This window comes from Leucoraja erinacea, chromosome 3, assembly GCF_028641065.1.
Source record: "Leucoraja erinacea ecotype New England chromosome 3, Leri_hhj_1, whole genome shotgun sequence".
Taxonomy (NCBI): Eukaryota; Metazoa; Chordata; class Chondrichthyes; order Rajiformes; family Rajidae; genus Leucoraja; species Leucoraja erinaceus.
The window spans coordinates 51,471,980-51,491,637 of NC_073379.1; the positions used below are offsets into that span (position 1 = coordinate 51,471,980).

Sequence of the window (19,658 nt, forward strand, 5' to 3'; positions counted from 1 at the left end):
TGCCCTCTCATCCCTCTAAATTCCAGAGTATACAAGCCCAGTCGCTCCATTCCATCAACATATGACAGGTGCGCCATCCCGGGAATTAACCTTGTGAACCTACTCTGTACTCCCTCAATAGCAAGAATGTCCTTCCTCAAATTTGGAGACCAAAACTACACACAATACTCTAGGTGTGGTCTCACTAGGGCCCTGTACAATGGTAAAATGGATGAGTCTTTCTTTCACACAGCAAATTGTGGAACACTCTTCCCTAAAAGTTTCCAAAAGCTGGTGGTTAGCTGAATTTTTCAAGACTGAAATTGATGGATGTTTATTACGTTGGGGATCTGGCCTTGTGGACTCTGTTAGGAATCCGAGGTTTAGGTTGGCCATGATCTGACTGAATAATAGAACTGTCAACAGTCTGAATTACCAACACCTTCTCTGTTTAGTTCATTCCTTTATTGGAAATACTGGAAATTGAAAATATGATAGATAAAAGGTCATTTCATGTTAAAATACTTGTAAGAATTGCCACGGCCACACTGTCATCAGGTCATGTGGAAAGAGACAGCATGAAAGTAGGAAGTTGGGTTCAGGGACTCTCCAGGATTAAGCACCCATTTTTGCACTAATCCTACCCAAACCCATTTTATTCTTGGCGGCAGAATATTGCCGAAATGAGCATTAAAAGTGTGGTGGGATATGGAACAAGCTGCCAGAGGAGTTAGTTGCGGCAGGGACTATCCCAACATTTAAGAAGCAGTTAGACAGGTACATTGATAGGACAGGTTTGGAAGGATATGGACCAAATGCTGGCAGGTGGGACTAGTGTAGCTGGGACATGTTTGCCGGTGTGGGCAAGTTGGGCCGAAGGGCTTGTTTCCACACTGTATGACTATGGCACAGCTGGTAGAACTGCTGTAGAGACGTGGGTTCGTTCCTGACCTCTGGTGTTGTCTGTGTGGAATTTGCATGTTCTCCCTGTGACCGCGTGGATATCCTCTGATTTCCTCCCACATTCCACATTCCAATTGATTTGCAAGTCAATTGGCTTCTGTAAATTGCCCGTGGTGTGTAGGATGTGAATGTGAAAGTGGGATAGCATAGAAGTAAAGTGAACAGGTGATTGATAGTCGGCATGGGCTGAAAGGCCTGTGTCCCTGGATGAACATTCAATCAATTCTCCCTGCATTGTTGGGATGCAAAACTGGCTGCAAATTGATTAGGCAAAATATATTATGGAACTACCGGACCATACACCAGATTTATATTTATAGTCATTGTATGCCTATTAAAAATAATGTATGATAATATGCCATCATTTGCAATGTGTGGTGAGGCAATAGCACTTCCTACTAACATCACCTGGGAGAACGTTGGCCACAACATCTTGCGATTTTTATATCAACCGATTACTTTTATTTTTCTGCTGAAAGTGGCTGTTAGGCAGCCTGGAACTGCGATATTGTGATGCTGACTGAGCAGTCAGTCATACTGATGGATTTTGACAGATACAGTCAGACACCAAATGCGTCAATTTATTTCCTCTTAATTCATACAGAAGATTAGTTAAAGGTTGGAATATACACTAGGGATTGAATTAGAAAGTCAAATACCAAAATAAGCTTTAAAAATGTTCAGGACCATTATTAGCATCTCGGAGCATTCTGGGGATGTGCTGCTTGGGAGAATTCTCACCTACTTTGTGTGCAATCAAGCCATTCTAACAATATGCAGATGAGCACAAAAGTATTTTCTCCACCAGATTCTGGAAAAAATGTATGGGTGCAATCAGCCAAGATTTGGTGGTGTGATGGCATCATGGTATAATCACATGGGGATGGAGCTTTGAACACAGTTGAGTTGGGGATTGATGGCGGGAGTTGCTGTCAGAGTCGTCGTGCAGTAAAGGAGAAGGTTGGGAATATGATCGTTCTGGGGTCTCATAATTAGGAAGGGGATCATGTTAGACATGCCCTCAGGTCAGGGTCATCAGGGTTAGTGTTGAGATCACCTTTCTGTGAAATATAATGCTCAGAGAGTGTTCTTCCTTTTCCCGACTTTGTTTCCAAGTGCAACCGAACACCTGGGTGATGCAGTGATTCCAGTCCTTAGTGATCATGATGTGGTCTCCTGTACATTGGAGAAACATCAATCGGTAGACCATTTTGCAAAAAAATCAATTCAGTCTGCAAGGGTGAAGCTGTTTCCTGTCAATTTAATTCTCATCCTACATTAAAATCTCTTCAACTTCTTAATTTTTTCTCACTAATCCAAACTTCAGGTGAGCGAACACCATCGCACCATCAGTTATCGCATTATTATCGCCCTCAGAATTAAACAACTTTAGAAAACTAGACTTTCTAGTTTGCATGAACAATCATCATCCTGTACTATTAATTATGCCATTTTCTTTTCACAGATACTATCTGGCATGTTGAATATTTCCAGTATTTTATGATTTTGTTTCAGGTCTTGGATATCTGCAGTTTTTTGAGTTTTTGATATTAAAATTGAACAAAGTCATTAGTTGCTTAAATTCCAACCTCTTTTTATAATTTCCCTTGATTGTGGTAGAGTGGGAAGAATGCAGTGCTGCCAGTGAAGGAGCTGAATCATTGATATCAATTTTGGAATTTCAGTTTGGAAGTGCTTGATTATCCTTGAAAATCTGGAAAATGCTATTAATTTCATAGTACATTGATGACAAATAATGGCAATTTTGCAAATGTTATTATTGCATTATTCAGCCTAGGTATCTCTAGATGCTGACGTCAGAATACCATGGTATGATTGAGTAACACCTTGATCGAAAGCACTTCCCTTGTGTTGAAATTATTCTATTCACTCACCTCTCCCCATTCTCTCTAACCTACAGTGTCCATAAAGTTTGGGCCAAAGACCCATTATTTATTTATTTGCTTCTGTACTCCATAATTTGAGATTTGTAATAGAAAAAAAATCACATGTGGTTAAAATGCATATGGCAGATTTTAATAAAGGCCATTTTTATACATTTGGTTTCACCATGTAGAAATTACAGCTGTGTTTATACATAGTTCCCCCCATTATAGGGCGCCATAATGTTTGGGACACAGTAATGTCATGTAAATGAAAGTCGTCATGTTTAGTATTTTGTTGCATATCCTTTTCATGCTATGACTGCTTGAAGTCTGCGATTCATGGACATCACCAGTTGCTGGGTGTCATCTCTGGTGATGCTTTGCCAGGCCTGTATTGCAGCCATCTTTAGCTTATGCTTGTTTTGGGGGCTAGTCCCTTTCAGTTTTCTCTTCAGCATATAAAAAGCATGCTCAATTGGGTTCAGATCGGGTGATTGACTTAGCCACTCAAGAATTGACCATTTTTTAACTTTGAAAAACTTCTTTGTTTGTTGCTTTAGCAGTACGTTTGGGATCATTGCCTTGCTGTAGAAAGAACCGTCGGCCAATGAGTTTTGAGGCATTTGTTTGAACTTGAGCAGATAGGATGTGTCTATACACTTCAGAATTCATTATGCTACTACCATCATCAGTTGTATCATCAATGAAAAGTGAGCCAGTACCTTCAGCGGCCATACTTGCCCAGGCCATAACACCGCCGCCACCGTGTTTCACAGATGAGGTGGTATGCTTTGGATCATGGGCAGTTCCTTCTCTCCTCCATACTTTGCTCTTGTCATCACTCTAATATAAGTTAATCTTTGTCTCATCTGTCCGCAACCTTTTTCAAGAACTGTGGATGCTCTTTTAAGTACTTCTTGGCAAACTGTAACCCGGCCATCCTATTTTTGTGGCTAACCAGTGGTTTGCATCTTGTAGTGTAGCCTCGGTATTTCTGTTCATGAAGTCTTCCGCAGACAGTGGTCATTGCCAAATCCACACCTGACTCCTGAAGAGTGTTTATGAACTGACAGACATGTATTTGGGTTTTTTTCTTTATTATAGAGATAATTCTTCAGTCATCAACTGTGGAGGTCTTCCTTGGCCTGTCAGTCCCTTTGCGATTAGTAAGCTCACCAGTGCTCTCTTTCTTCTTAATAATGTTCCAAACAGTTGATTTTGGTAAGCCAAAGGTTTGGCTGATGTCTCTAAGCGGTTTATTCTTGTTTCTCAGTCTCATAATGGCTTATTTGACTTTCATTGGCACAACTTTGGTCCTCATGTTGATAAACAGCAATAAAAGTTTCCAAAGGTGATGGAAAGACTGGAGGAAAGACTAGGTGCTGAGAGCTCTCTTATACCTGCATTAAGGAGGCAATTAAACACACCTGAGCAATTACAAACGCCTGTGAAGCCATGTATCCCAAACATTATGGTGCCCAAGAAATGGGGAGGACTATGGAAAAACACAGCTGTAATTTATTCATGGTGAAACCAAAATGTATAAAAATTCCCTTTAATAAAATCTGACAATGTACATTTTCCCCACATGTGATTTTTTTCTATTACAAATCTCAAATTGTGGAGTACAGGGGCAAATAAATAAATGATGGGTCTTTGGTCTTTATTCTCTGGAGCGCAGAAGGTTAAGGGGGGACTTGATAGAGGTCTTTAAAATGATGAGAGGGATAGACAGAGTTGATGTGGACAAGCTTTTCCCTTTGAGAATAGGGAAGATTCAAACAAGAGGACATGACTTCAGAATTAAGGGACAGAAGTTTAAGGGTAATATGAGGGGGAACTCCTTTACGCAGAGAGTGGTAGCGGTGTGGAATGAGCTTCCAGTGGAAGTGGTGGAGGCAGGTTCATTGGTATAATTTAAAAATAAATTGGATAGGCATATGGATGAGAAGGGAATGGAGGGTTATGGTATGAGTGCAGGCAGGTGGGACTAAGGGGAAAAAAATTTGTTCGGCACGGACTTGTAGGGCCGAGATGGCCTGTTTCCGTGCTGTTATTGTTATATGGTTATATGGTTGGTCCCAAACATGGAGGGCACTGTATGTCTGCTTCAAGTAAGAGCTATCAAATGAGATCCATTTCCCATAGCCCTGTATGTTGTTTAGATAGTTAACTAATTTATATATGAAATGTACTATTAAATTGCTTTCACCACACTTTGAGGCAGTGATCTCCAAGTCTAATCATTGAAGATTGCAAGTATAGCTGACCTCTTCTGCATCTCCACTCACTTTACCTTATTAATTGTCCTCGTCCTCAACTCAAAGAAGACGAAGGAAATCATTGTAGACTTCAGGAAGACCAGAGGTGGCAGACATATCCCCATCCACATAAACGGGACTGAGGTGGAGCGTGTCTCCAACTACAAATTCCTAATGGTACATATCTCAGAGGATCTGTCCTGGTCCGTCAATACCACCAAACTGATCAAAAAGGCGCAGCAGCGCCTCTACTTTCTGAGGGGGCTCAAGAAAGTTCACCTGTCCCCCCCCCCCCCCCCCCCAGATCCTGTCCAACTTCTACCGCTGTACCAGTGAAAGCATCATGACCACCTGCTTCACGGTATGGTACAGCAGCTGCACAACAGCTGACAGGAAGGCATTGCAACGAGTGGTGAAAACCGCTCAGCACATCATCGGTGCCCCGCTCCCTGCCATGGACGCCCTCCACCGCAAAACGTGTCTGAGACGGGCCAGGAAAATCATTAAGGACCCCCATCACCCTAACCATGGACTATTTGCCCTCCTCCCATCAGGGAGCGGTACAGGAGCCTCAGGTCTCGCACAAGCAGGCTGAGGAACAGCTTTTTCCATAATACCATTACCCTGCTGAACTCACAGGCCCGACGCTAGCTATCTTTATACTCTTTTATCTGTATATATTTATTTGCCTATGTACTAGTTTAATTCATCCACATTGCACATATTGTTTTAACCAGTATTTGTACTACCTTGCACTCTGATTAGATGCTAAACTGCATTTTGTTGTACCTGTACTCGTATTTGTGCAATGACAATAAAGTTGAATCAAATCAAATCAAATATTGAATATAATCCTTTACCAACTCAAATTCTACTTCTGCCATTCCCAAACTTCTACTTTCCATTAATACAGGTTTCATAAAGACAACAACATTGTTTTTGTTGTGTATTCATCTTTTCCATAACATTCAGAATACTATGTGCCATTTTTGGCTGTGTTTAAGGTGCAAGTAGGATGTCTTTAGATACGATGGTGATTCAAATAACCTCCATTTCATTTACTTTTGTTGTAGATAATTAGAAGTATCCAGTTGCAAAGCACTAATCATGAACCAAGGCCGTTTCCCCCACGCGCAGATAATTCACCAACAGCTAGTTATTCTCTAAATTCTGACTTTAAATTGTGGCATGTAAATGAAAATAAGCATTGATATTGCACACATTGTATTCTTTGCAGGCCCTCTTGAATATGGTTGTAGAAATTCCACGTTGGAAAAATGCTAAAATGGAGGTGAGTGGTGAACTAGGCGCATTAAAAATATTGTTCTTGATTCAATAATGTGAAGCTATTAATAAATTATGTTGTTGTTTATTTTGATAACTCAAAGAATTCTTGAGAAAATTGAACCAACAATGGTGTGGACCAGCAGAATCTCCCGACATCTGGTCTGGAAAGGGGGATGCTTTTAAAATGATAGTGATAGAAACATAGAAATTAGGTGCAGGAGTAGGCCATTCGGCCCTTCGAGCCTGCACTGCCATTCAATATGATCATGGCTGATCATCCAACTCAGTATCCCGTACCTGCCTTCTCTCCATACCCCCTGATCCCCTTAGCCAGAAGGGCCACATCTAACTCCCTCTTAAATATAGCCAATGAACTGGCCTCAACTACCCTCTGTGGCAGAGAGTTCCAGAGATTCACCACTCTCTGTGTGAAAAAAGTTCTTCTCATCTCGGTTTTAAAGGATTTCCCCCTTATCCTTAAGCTGTGACCCCTTGTCCTGGACTTCCCCAACTTCGGGAACAATATTCCTGCATCTAGCCTGTCCAACCCCTTAAGAATTTTGTAAGTTTCTATAAGATCCCCTCTCAATCTCCTAAATTCTAGTGAGAGTTCAAGGTATGCATGTTCCTGTGAAAAGTAAGGGAGTAGGAATAAGGAACTCTGGATGATGAGAGAACGTGAGGTTCTGGTCAGGAAAAAGGAGACATGGGTCAGGTATTGATCAAGTGTATACCTGGAGGAGCTTCGGGGGAGGGGGGGGGGGGGGTGTTGAGGAGTATACTTAAGAAAATCCGAAAGGCAAAAAAGAATGTCCTGTTAGGTGTGGAAAGTGGAAATGATCATCAAAAGGATGGTTCATACACAACAATTAAATCTGGTCTACACTGTTTCTCAGAATACCACTTTTGCAAGCATAGGACTTTTCTCATTAATTTTTTGAATGTCTAATGTCTATGTTAACATAGCTTTCATTAGATAATTCAAATGTCAGAAAAAAGTCTGCTTTAATATAGCGGACTTAAATGTCCCAGGATCGTGCAATCTCATATTCAATGATCTAGTCATTGCTCTAATAAAGATAAACTTAATTTGAGTACAGCAAAGTCCCACAAACAGTGACATGGGGATTTCTATGTCTCAGCAATGAGAGGAAGAATCATAATTTTTTTTAAATAACTTAAGTTTCTCTCAAGAGGTTTATCCATTGTGCAGCTGTAACATTATGTTATATTTTCAGATTGCTACAACAATGCCTCTGAACCCTATTAAACAAGATGTGCTAAAAGGCAAAGTACGTTTTGCAGCAAATATCTTTCCTTACAATGGCTATATTTGGAACTATGGAGCATTACCACAGGTGTAGCTTTTTAAACTTCTATTAAGATATTAACTTTCATTACTTATTTGATAATATTATCCTATATTAAAATTAAGGCAATTACTTTGATATGAGAATGGCTAAAGAAAAATAGATTGAGACAATTGGTTCATTCACCAGAGACAGATATTCATGAAGATATTTTATAAATTTGCCAGAGGTGTTTTCCCAGGAGGAAAAGATGCAACATCATTCATGAAGTACAGTAATGAAGTTAAAGATTATATCAAATTGAAGGAGATAGCATACAATATTTTGAAGATTAATGACAGAAGATTGGAATTTTGTTTTAAACACCAAAGAATGACTGAAAAGGTTTTAAAGTATGATGGAGAGAGTATATGTAAACAAATAATATAAAAATGAAGCAAGAACATTAGTATATGAATAGAAAGAAAATTATTCAGGAAAATATTTGTCCTTTGGAGGATTATACTTGGAACATAATAATGGGAAATACAGAAGTAGCAGATCATAAATAGTTATTTTGGATAGGTCTTCACAATAGCAGATAATAAAATCCCAATAAATAGTAGAAGGCCTATTTCCCAGCTACATAACTCTATGACTTTATTGCTACCACATGTAATAAATGATCAACGAGTCAAAGGAAGGGAAAGACTATCCAATCTGTCTCATTGGGGGATAACTACCAGGGAAACTAATTGGTTAAAACTGGTTAAAGCCTCGGACCTGATGGCCTACATCCTAATGTCTTAAAGGAAATAGCTGCAGTGATAGGTTGGATCGGACACCTGGTTATATACCAAAATTCCCAATACTCTGGAGAATTTGCAGGAGATTGGATAACTGTAAATGCAATAACACTATTCAAGAAAGTAGGGAGACAGAAAGCAGAAAATAAATAACCTGCTTAACATTACATTTTTCATTGGTAAAATGCTGGAATGCATTACTGTAGAGATCATAGAATGACATTTAAAAAATCATAAATCAAGAACCAACATAGATTGACGAAAGGCATTTCATGTTTGAAATTTTGTTGGAATATTTGGGGATGTAACAAACAAATATAACAGAAAACTATTGCATGCAATGTACTTGGATTTTGAGAAGATATTTGATAAAACGGCACATAAAATGGAACTGCAGAATATGAGTGCACAAGGTTGGGAGGGTGGCTAATTAGCACAGTTACAATAAATGAGCCATGGAAATCAATAAACTGGAGTATTGGGAGAAAAATGTTTCTAATTTATATTCATGACTTGGATGAAGGGATGGAAAGTTTTGAAGCCAATTTTTTAAAATATTCATGTTGACTTTTTTGAGTGTCAACAGCAAGGCCAACATTTATTGCCTATACAGTACTTAATTGCTCTTAAGAAAATGATGGACTACCTTTTTGAACTCTGCTGTCCCTCTGAGGCCACTCCAGAATTTGTATCCAGTAATATCTATCCATGTCAAGATGGTGTGCCACAAAGTGGGGAGGGACGGGGATGTGGTTGTAGGGATTTTGCAGGTGGTTGTTTGCATGCTGCTGCCTTGGCCAATGGTACAAAGATAAGTGGGTTAGCAAGATGTGAGGGGAACACAAAAAGCCTGCATCAGGATATAAGTTTAAGTGAGTGGGCAGAAGGAGTATAAAGAGAAAAAGTGTGTGATTTTCCACTAGAAAGAAGAATGTAAAAGCCGACTTTATTTAAAATTGAATAATGCAAAATGTTGCAGTGCAATGCAATCAGGATGTCCTAATATAAAATATGGTATGATGGACAGTCCCTGTAAAAGATGGTATGATGGACAGCAGGTGTGGAGTCCAGTTAGTATGTCGCCCTTTGCTTGTGTTCATAAATTGTAGATGCTTAGTGCACAAATCTTTGTGCTGTATGAGATAATTTCTATCGCTAAATGCCTTCCTTGCATCTACGGTATGACGTGCCATGGTCATTGGAAGAGTGAGATTGTGCTTGATTTGAATCTTTAATAATCAAATCCCTCTTTTTGTCCCTGCAGACCTGGGAAGATCCCTGCCATAAAGATCCGAATACAAATTACTGTGGTGATAATGATCCAATTGATGTCTGTGACATCGGGTCAAAGGTTAGTTGTTCAAATACGTGATTACTGACAACCTGACTCGGTAATCACGCTGGGTGGATACTTTGAATGTTGCTATTCAGATTCATATTCAGATTAGTTTACTGTCGTGTATACCTGGGTCAATGGAATTTCGTTTTGCATGAAGCTTGTACAGTAAACTGTACATGGTAATGATAAATACAGAAAACCCTCATTATAACGGAGCATGGGGTGGTGGGGGAGTTGTAAGGGTGTATAGTGTCCATTATTGCTGATTGTCCACTATAACCGAGTAAAGGGCCTGTCCCACTTACGTGTCCTTGGCACGCAAATTACACGACCTCGTGGTCGCGTTGAGGCGCACGGGCATCGTATGGCCGCGTGCGGCCGGTCGCACTTAGAAGCGCGGAGGGGTTACAGCCTGTCGTGGAACTGACGGCCAAAGTGGGACAGGCCCAAGACCCTGGCGCGATGCAACGTCTCACCTCTAACAGCAGCAGAAGCAGGCAAACGATCGCCGAACTCGGCCTGGGACTCACGGCCGTTGCGGTCCGGATCCACCCCCACTTCTACTCCCAGAGCGGGGCCAAGAAAATTGAAGATAGACACAAAATGCTGGAGTAACTCAGCGGGACTGGCAGCACCTCTGGAGAGAAGCAATGGGTGACGTTTCGGGTCAAGACACTTCTTTTCAGACTGAAGAAGGTTCTTGACCGGAAAAGTCACCCATTCTCTCCAGAGAAGCTGCCGGTCCCGCTGAGTTACTCCAGCTTTGTGTCCATCTTCAAATGACATCACGCGCGTCCAGACGGCTGTGCATACGCATGTAATCGCGCCAGACCTTCGGTAAGGACACGTAAGTGGGACAGGCCCTTAAGGGATTACCAAGTAACAGAATTTAATTGCGCAGGTAGTAGAAACAAAGATCTGCAGTTGCTGGTTAATACACTAATGGGCCTGTCCCATTGTACGAGGTAATTCAAGAGCTCTCCCGAGTTTAAAAAAAAAATCAAACTCGTGGTAAGTACGTAGAATGTACGTAGCGGCTACGTCGGAGCTCGTGAATGTCTCGTAGCGGCTCGTAATGCTAACGGCAGGTACTCGGGAAACGCGGTAACTTGTGACGTTTTTTCAGCACTGTGAAAAATGTCCACGAGAGCCCCGAGTACCTACGAACGGCTATTACCGCAATTCTCCGAGTTCGAATCAGGGGAATCTCGGGAGAACTCTTGAATTACCTCGTACAGTGGGACAGGCCCTTAAAGGGCACAAGGTAGTAACTTAGCAGGTCAGGCAGCATCCCTGGAGAACACGGATATGTGATGTTTCGGGTCGAGACCCTTCTTCAGACTCTCAGTCTTGAACTGGTCCTGGAATCCAGATCTGCTGGCGGCCAGGGGAGAGGCGAGAATCGGCGGAGTCATTGGTCGCGGACTGCGGGTGTCCAGACTGCAGGTATGGGCTGGTGATTGCGGTAGGCTTGGCCTGGAAGCATTTGGGGAAGCGTCGACAGCCCGTCCTTGCGGTGAAGGCCGGTAGGACTGGTCTTTAAGCGCCTGGGGTGATGGTGCGGGTCGGCGGTAGTGGCAGTTGGGTGCATGGCGCGATCCAGTGATGCGTCTCAACTGAAACGTCACCTATCCATGCTCTACAGGGATGCTGCCTGACCTGCTGAGTCACTCCAGCACATTGTGTCTTTTATCATTATACAAGTGTTATATTTCTTTGCCTCTGCAGTGTAACTAGCAGTTTATGTTTTTAAAGAGACAGTGGTGTCAGATTATTGTGGGTGTGCTCTGTCCATGAAACCAAAATCCATTATAAAGAGGTCAGTAGTAATGAGAGTTTACTGTACAACTGATGATGTAATTTGTAATAAATTAATCTAAAGCAGTACAAAAAAATATTAAAGGGCAAGAACAGGATAATGAATGAAGAAGAGTTGAGAGTAAGAGTAAGGGGAAGGGGATGAGAAAGAGGTGACTGGTTCAGCAGTCTGATAGCTGTGGGGAGGAGCTATTTTTATGTGTGGTCGACTGAGCTTTCAAGCTCGTGTATCTTCTCCCAGAAGGTAGAAGAGAAAAAAGAGAATTGCTAGGATTACAGGAATCTTTGACAATATTGATTGAAAGATATAGTATGGAAACAGGCCTTTCGGCACATTGAGTCTATGCCAACCTGTTCACACCTGGTTCTATGTTATCCCACTTTCGCTAAACACGGGGAAATTTACTGAGGCCAATCACCCTGCATGTCATTGGGATTTGGGAGGAAACTGCAGCGCCTGGTTCCTTTTCACTTTTTGTGATAAATCTGACAATCAAATCTAGATGGAGACACAGGAACTGCAGATGCTGGTTTACAAAAAAAAGACTCAAAGTGCTGGAGTAACTCAGCGGGTCAGGCTGCATCTCTGGAGAACATGGATAGGCAGCGTTCCGGATCGGGACCCTTCTTCAGTCTTGACATGGTTTTGATCATACCTTTCACAGCTGATTATTTGGATAATTTATAATGAGTTTAGGAACTGAACCAGGAGCTCTGTATTTAGCTGCTGACTGCATCTCAATTCCTGATGTGCTTTTCATTAACCATGGATTGGGATAGATCCTGACATAATCTATTAACTACCCAAATGAGTTACAAGCGCTTAGATAAGCAAATGGAACCAATGATACCCTGAAGATTAAAGCAGTCGTATGCTTACATATCAATTCTCAGAATGTTTGGAATAGCATTACGTTTTTATTCATTTCTAGTGCAAATGTAATGATTTACTTTTGTATATTTCACTTGTATTTCTAGGTGTGTTCTTATGGTGATGTAATTCAGGTAAAAGTGCTGGGAGCTTTGGCTCTTATTGATGAAGGGGAAATGGACTGGAAAATTATTGCTATTAACCAGGAGGACCCAGACGCACAGATGTTTAATGGCAAGTTCAACTAGTCTATAATGTTTATTAACTTGCAATAACTGTAACAACTGGAGACAATCTTCTTATTGAGGTACGGTTTTTAGGTGACTTCAGGATGATGAGCCTGAGAATGGAAATTTGGAAGAACTAACACTTCTGCGGCAGTTCTAACCTGGAAGCCAAACTAGACATCTTTCCAAAACTGATTGTAATTTGATGATTAACCACTCACCCAGCTGGGGAGGTGTGTCTGTCATTGAGGGATAATGTTTCAAAGTTCAGCTACAGTTAACCCAAGGGCAATATTGATAGTGTTGTCCTTGTTTGTAGAACCTAAAAAGAAGCTTAGCTGCAGACACAAAGAACTGCAGATGCTGGTTTACAAAAAAATATATAATTGCTGGAGTAACCTCGTGGGTCAGGAAGCATCTTTGGAGAACACAAATAGATGATGTTTCAGATGGGCACCTTCTTCAGTCAGGAAGAGCAGCAGGAATCACAGGACGGGAGCAGTGAGAGAGGACCTCACAGAACTCCCCTCGAAGAGAAGGGAACTTCAAAGTAGGCATACTCTGAGGAGATTTTGCAGTGGAGCAGTAAAATGTTGACACAAGGAACTGCAGGTGCTGGTTTGCAACAAAAAAAAAGACACAAAGTAAGGAGGAACTCAGCAGATCAGGCAGCATCTCAGGAGAACATGAATAAGTGACATTTCAGATCGGGACCCTTCTTCAGACTGGAGAAGCTCAACTACACATACTTGGCATTATTTTTTTCCATTATCATGTATCTAATATCTCAGAACCTGCTTGTGCGTAGCTTCCACATGAAACTACACAATTAATGTTTGGAAGTACAGGTGCACAACCTTTTATCCGAAGATCCAAATAACGAAAACCTCCGAATAGCGACATTTTTTCAGTCCTTGAAGAAAGGTCCTTGAAAACGTTCACGGAGGGCGGCCCGCAGAGTTGACAGCGGAACCTCCGGTCGGTCCTCGAAGAAAGGGGAACTAAATCCCCATTCATAAAAGAGAAGGTGAGGGTATATTGCGCGGGAGGGTTAATAATTGACAATATGCTGCTGTCTGCCCTCTGAGTTAAGAAGTTCCCACGGTAGACTCACGATACACAGTGTATCGTGAGTCTTGCGTGGGAACGTTTTAACTCAGCGGGCAGGGAGCAGCAGATTGTCGCTCCCTTCAGTTTCACCCCACCTACACCCCTCTGCTTCCCGGCCATGTGTGTGACCCCTTCCCTCCCCTCTCCAGCTCCCCGCCCATTGCACCGGCGCGGGGGCTTTGCACTGTCTTCACGTCGGCAATGCCAGTCACCGGAGACGTCAGGACCAACGGGCCACCGACCCCCAGGCCCACTGCAAGCACGGAGATCCCAGAGACCCACAGCCAGCAGCAGCCCAGCCCCGTTCCAACTCCAGAGGAAAACTGCAAACTAGCGGGAGACATCGGGACCACCAGAAGCCGCTCCCCGATGGGCCGCTACGGCGACAAGTGGCAGTTCGCCCACAGCCCGAGCTGTGCCCCCTCATCGGGACACCGACCCCCAGGCCCACTGCAAGCACGGAGATCCCAGATCAGCAACTCCAGCCCAGCCCCGCTCCAACTCCAGAGGGGCAGCTGCTGCTGGTGCGCAAGGTGCGTCTTGTTCTCGGGCTGTGGGCGAAGTGCCACTTGTCGCCGTAGCGGCCCATCGGGGAGCGGATTCCTCTGGAGTTGGGGGTGGGGGGGAGGCGGAGGGGGGTATTGTGCTGTTTGATCGCCCCCTGCTATCCCAGGGACAGGGAGACAGGACGTTCACCAAGGGCGGCCCGCAGAGGTGACAGCGGAACCTCCGGTCGGTCCTCGACGAAAGGGGAACTAAATCCCCATTCATAAAAGAGGTGAGGGTACATTGCGTGGGAGAGTAGGAATCCCAAGACAAAGTTGAGTGAGCGTTCACCGAGGGTGGCCCGCAGAGGTGACAGCGGAACCTCCGGTCGGTCCTGGAAGAAAGGGGAACTAAATCACCTTCATAAAAGAGAAGTGGAGGGTATATTGCGCGGGAGGGTATATCGCCTACCTGGAAGAAACCAGACATTTTTTCCAGGATGTCGTCTGCACACCAAAGCTCACGTTTGCACGTCGCCTCTGCTGCACACGGATATAAGAGTGTGAAAATGTCGCCTTAGGCCGCCTTAGGGCATGTAGCCCCGCTAGGGTGACATGAGTGCGGGAGGTGATTCAATGCTGCGGTCACATTTACAAATTCAGGAATTCATTCAACACACTGCATTTCATACAGACATTTATTCTGCAAGAAAAAAACTACACTGAAGACTCAAACTCGCGACCGAGGAACTGCCGGGATCAAGGCGCAAACTCGCGACCTTGCGGATATGAGCCGGGCACTCTACCACTGAGCCAGCCATTAACATCTACGCTAAAAGATTTCCATTCCGAAGACCGACAAATTCCAAATTACGAAAAGTGTCTGGTCCCAAGGCTGTCGGATAAAAGGTTGTGCACCTGTACAAGGAAGAGACAAGATACAGTCCATTATTTTCAAGTGTGATTGTTTTCTCAAAAACGAAGCATGTCCCTGGGTTCAAGAACTTGTGAACATGGCAAATACGCCTTCCTGGGGCCCAACTATGGTTGTGCCACCAAGAAAAGTCTACAGTCATCAGTATCAGAATCAAACATATTGAACAAATTTCAATTAATTTATTGTCAGGAAAAGAACAAGGTTACCTGGCTTCAGACCTTTCAGTTAGCATCAGCTCACAGCATAGCTGGGGATAATTATCAAGGTTCATTCTCCCAGAAGTCAGTTTCTCAAATATATTAGATACAATCATGAATTTCCAATTGCACCAGCAAAAGCCGCTCTAACGATAAGAGGCAGAAAATGTTTTGAGTTGAAAGTTAAAAGGCCGGGCAAGTTTAATTCAAGTCTGACAAAAGAGGTTATGCTCAGAAAGTTAAACTGCTGTTCCCTTCTCCAGATGTGAACAGACCTATAGATTATTTAGTTCCTCTATGTAATTTTATCTCAGATGAGGTGTTTCAGCAATTTTGAAAAAAATTTCACTTATCCGGCCATCTGGGATAGACCTGATTAAGTCATTTAAAAATCTCCCGTTGTAGTGTTTACCACAAGAATGTGCACATACATAGAGATAACCTATAATCAGTAAACCATTTATACTACTCAACTGCCAGTTTTCCTTGAGGAACTGACTAGCAGAAGATCATAGAGTCATTACAGCAGTGAAATGGGCCTTTTGGCCCAACATGTCCTCCAACCGGTGGGCACCCATCCATAATCCCAACTTCCAGCACCTGTCCCATAGTGTTCACTGGTTTGGCGATTCAAGAGCACATCTTGACGCTTCTTAAATACTGTTAGCAATTTTGCTTCCGCCCCTCATTCTGCTAGTACATTTCAGGCACTCACCATTCTCTATGTGAAAATAAGTCCTCTTGTGTCCCCTTGAAATTTCTCAAAACCTTCCTCTAAATCTGTCATCTTTGTTTTTCTGGTATGGGGAAAACATTATAAGTAAAGGGAAATTGCTTCTTAATCATGTTATCTATCTGTGTAAACCACATCTACTGTGCTGCCCTCACCAATGCACTTTGTTACCTCCTCAAAAAAAATCATTCAAATTGGTCAGATAGTGGCAGTTTAGATCCCCAGTCTTTCAAAGTGATCAGTATCAGAATTATTTCCATTAACATTCCTACAACTAATGTTAGGCTCACAGGTTTGTAATTACCAGGCTTTTTCCTGCTACCTTTCTTGAAAATGGGGACCATATTTGCAACCCTCAAATCATCGGGTACCTCTTTTATAGAGAGCGAATATTTTAAAATCTCCACCAGAGCACTTGCAATCTATTCCATTGTGGTGCGGCCTTTCCTTAAGACCGGCCCGGAGCTTCAAGATGCGGGCGCGGCGCAGACTTACCATCGCGGAGCTGTGATCCTTTGCCGAGGATCGCTGTGGAAGTGCTCCGACTGGGGGGCCTGTGGACTTTAACACCGTGAAGCCTTGGTCTCCGGTAAGAAGAGGCCGACTCGGGAGCTCCATGCCACGAAGTGTTCCGATCCATCCCGATGCCGGAGCTTCGTTCATCCCGACAAGAGGGCTTGGACATCGGAACGTCGGCAGCTGACGACTGCAGAGGGCTCAACCCCGACCACGGGTGAACAAAGGAAGAAGATGGCTGAATTTTGTTGCCATCCATCACAGTGAGGAATGTTGATGTGGTGGCTGTTTATGTTAAATTGTATTGTGTATTGTGTTCTTTTTACTTGTATGGCTGTATGGTAACTAAAATATCACTGTACCTTAATTGGTGCATGTGACAATAAATGTTAACTTGAATACAGTTCCTTCAGAAAGTAAATGTAACTGGCATTAAATCATTCAGCCACAGGGAATGAACATGTGAATGATCAGTAGGATGTAGACAAGTGTAAAATGTTTTTTGTATTGCTTTCCATATGTTGTAGTATGCCGATACTTGGCGACTGGGTAGCATTCACAAACTCTTCACATTTCTGTGTGTGTCTCATTTGTATCCATTGTGAGCTGCACAAAGAAGTCTGTATAACTACTGGGTGAATGTCACACAAGTGTTGTGAACTACACATGGTTATTGTGTATTCAGCTGCCACCAGCCACAGCTGGTCTTAAAAGCCTGCACTGTCTGCCTGATTTCCGGTTTAATTGAAGCTATGGCTGATGATGGAACTGACTGAATTGAAGGCAATATTTAATCTGGACATGTCTGCACTTTTATGCTAGTGGGCTGTAACATGCATTTATCACAATGGAGATGCATTATGAATAACAAAAGCAGTGAAGAACAATTACATTGTTCTTTTCATGTGATACAAATGTAGGCCATTCAGGCTATAAAACCTATTTCACCATTGATTAACATAGAAACATAGAAATCAGGTGCAGGAGTAGGCCATTCGGCCCTTCGAGCCTGCACCGCCATTCAATATGATCATGGCTGATCATCCAACTCAGTATCCCGTACCTGCCTTCTCTCCATACCCCCTGATCCCTTTAGCCACAAGGGCCACATCTAACTCCCTCTTAAATATAGCCAATGAACTGGCCTCAACTACCCTCTGTGGCAGAGAGTTCCAGAGATTCACCACTCTCTGTGTGAAAAAAGTTCTTCTCATCTCAGTTTTAAAGGATTTCCCCCTTATCCTTAAGCTGTGACCCCTTGTCCTGGACTTCCCTAACATCGGGAACAATCTTCCTGCATCTAGCCTGTCCAACCCCTTAAGAATTTTGTAAGTTTCTATAAGATCCCCTCTCAATCTCCTAAATTCTAGAGAGTATACACCAAGTCTATCCAGTCTTTCTTCATAAGACAGTCCTGACATCCCAGGAATCAGTCTGGTGAACCGTGTCTGCACTCCCTCTATGGCAATAATGTCCTTCCTCAGATTTGGAGACCAAAACTGTACGCAATACTCCAGGTGTGGTCTCACCAAGACCCTGTACAACTGCAGTAGAACCTCCCTGCTCCTATACTCAAATCCTTTTGCAATGAAAGCTAACATACCATTCGCTTTCTTTACTGCCTGCTGCACCTGCATGCCTACATTCAATGACTGGTGTACCATGACACCCAGGTCTCGCTGCATCTCCCCCTTTCCCAATCGGCCATCATTTAGATAATAGTCTGCTTTCCCGTTTTTGCCACCAAAATGGATAACCTCACATTTATACCTCACAACCTAACATCATGACTAATTTGATTATTTTCTCCGTTTTCTATTCCTATCTATCTGCTATAACCTTTCACCCTCTCGCTTACCAAGAATCTATACACCTACGCCTTTAAATGTTTGAAGTCTTTGAATCCACCAAATTTTGAGAGAGTTACAAAGACTTGTGACCCTCTGCAATGAGAAACCATACAATACAATACAATACCATTTTTTGTCATTTGAGCCTCAGTGAGGCTCAAACCAAATTCCGTTTCCACAGCCATACAAACAAAGACAATTTCCTACAGACATACACACAATTTAATTCACACAAACATCCATCACAGTGAACCCACTGTGATGGAAGGCAAAGTCTTTTATCTCCCATGTTCATGTAACCATCTCCATGTCTGTCTTAAATAGGTGGCTCTTATTTTTGTGCAGGCACTTTCAGGACGTCCTAAATACTTTAAGACTGGTTTGTAATTTTGGAGTGTAATGACTTATCTGGTAAACAAAATCAATGGTTGAATAATGCTAAGCAAGGTCCCATCAATACCAAATAGGTAACATAGGATTGTTTTTAGTTCTTGGTTAAGTATTAGCCGGTGGATAGGAAACGGCCCATGCTCTTCATCAAATAATGCCACTGGCCTGAATGAACTTAGTTGAACTGATTCAATTTTAAGATGTAAAATCTTGCAAATATATTTTTAAATCTTTGTAACCATGTGCCATATTCCATGTAAGTACTGTAGATAGCAATAATTTGCATAGTTTTGCACCATCTTTTGGTTCATATGATGTAAGTTGAGACATATGCTCCCTGCATAGATGTTGCCTGACCTGCTGAGTTCCTCTAGGACTTGCTCAAGATTCCAGCATCTGCAGCTTCTTGTGTCTCTGTTATTTTACAATTTATTATTCTCCATCTCATTATTTATGCCACTTCGAGCTTTATGCTATTTGCAAATTTGGTAATGTTATGCAGCAAATGGAAGGAATGCAGAGGATCTTGTGGTTCAAGTACTTGAGTTAAAGGGAGAGATTGGATAGATTGTGCTTATTCTCTGTGGAGCAAAGGAGTCTGTGGGGTGGCCAGATAGATAATATAATGTATATAATATGTGCATGTGAGGGTAGATCGATTTTTTTTCACATGGTAGGAGTATCAAAACCTTGAGGACATATGTTTAAGGTGAG

General features: G+C 42.5%; 1 protein-coding gene across 2 annotated transcripts in view; it reads left to right on the plus strand.

Annotated features, from left to right (window-relative positions):
- The window catches only part of LOC129695580 (inorganic pyrophosphatase-like), a 40,535-nt gene that overhangs the window by 4,163 nt on the left and 16,714 nt on the right, over positions 1 to 19,658 (plus strand). Inside the window, exons 3-6 of one of the 2 annotated variants that reach the window (XM_055632661.1) lie at positions 6,327 to 6,380; positions 7,615 to 7,734; positions 9,736 to 9,822; positions 12,607 to 12,733. In XM_055632661.1, coding sequence (XP_055488636.1) covers positions 6,327 to 6,380; positions 7,615 to 7,734; positions 9,736 to 9,822; positions 12,607 to 12,733 — 388 coding nt within the window. The remainder of the gene's footprint in view (positions 1 to 6,326; positions 6,381 to 7,614; positions 7,735 to 9,735; positions 9,823 to 12,606; positions 12,734 to 19,658) is intronic. The other variant, XM_055632662.1, reaches the window with a different exon arrangement.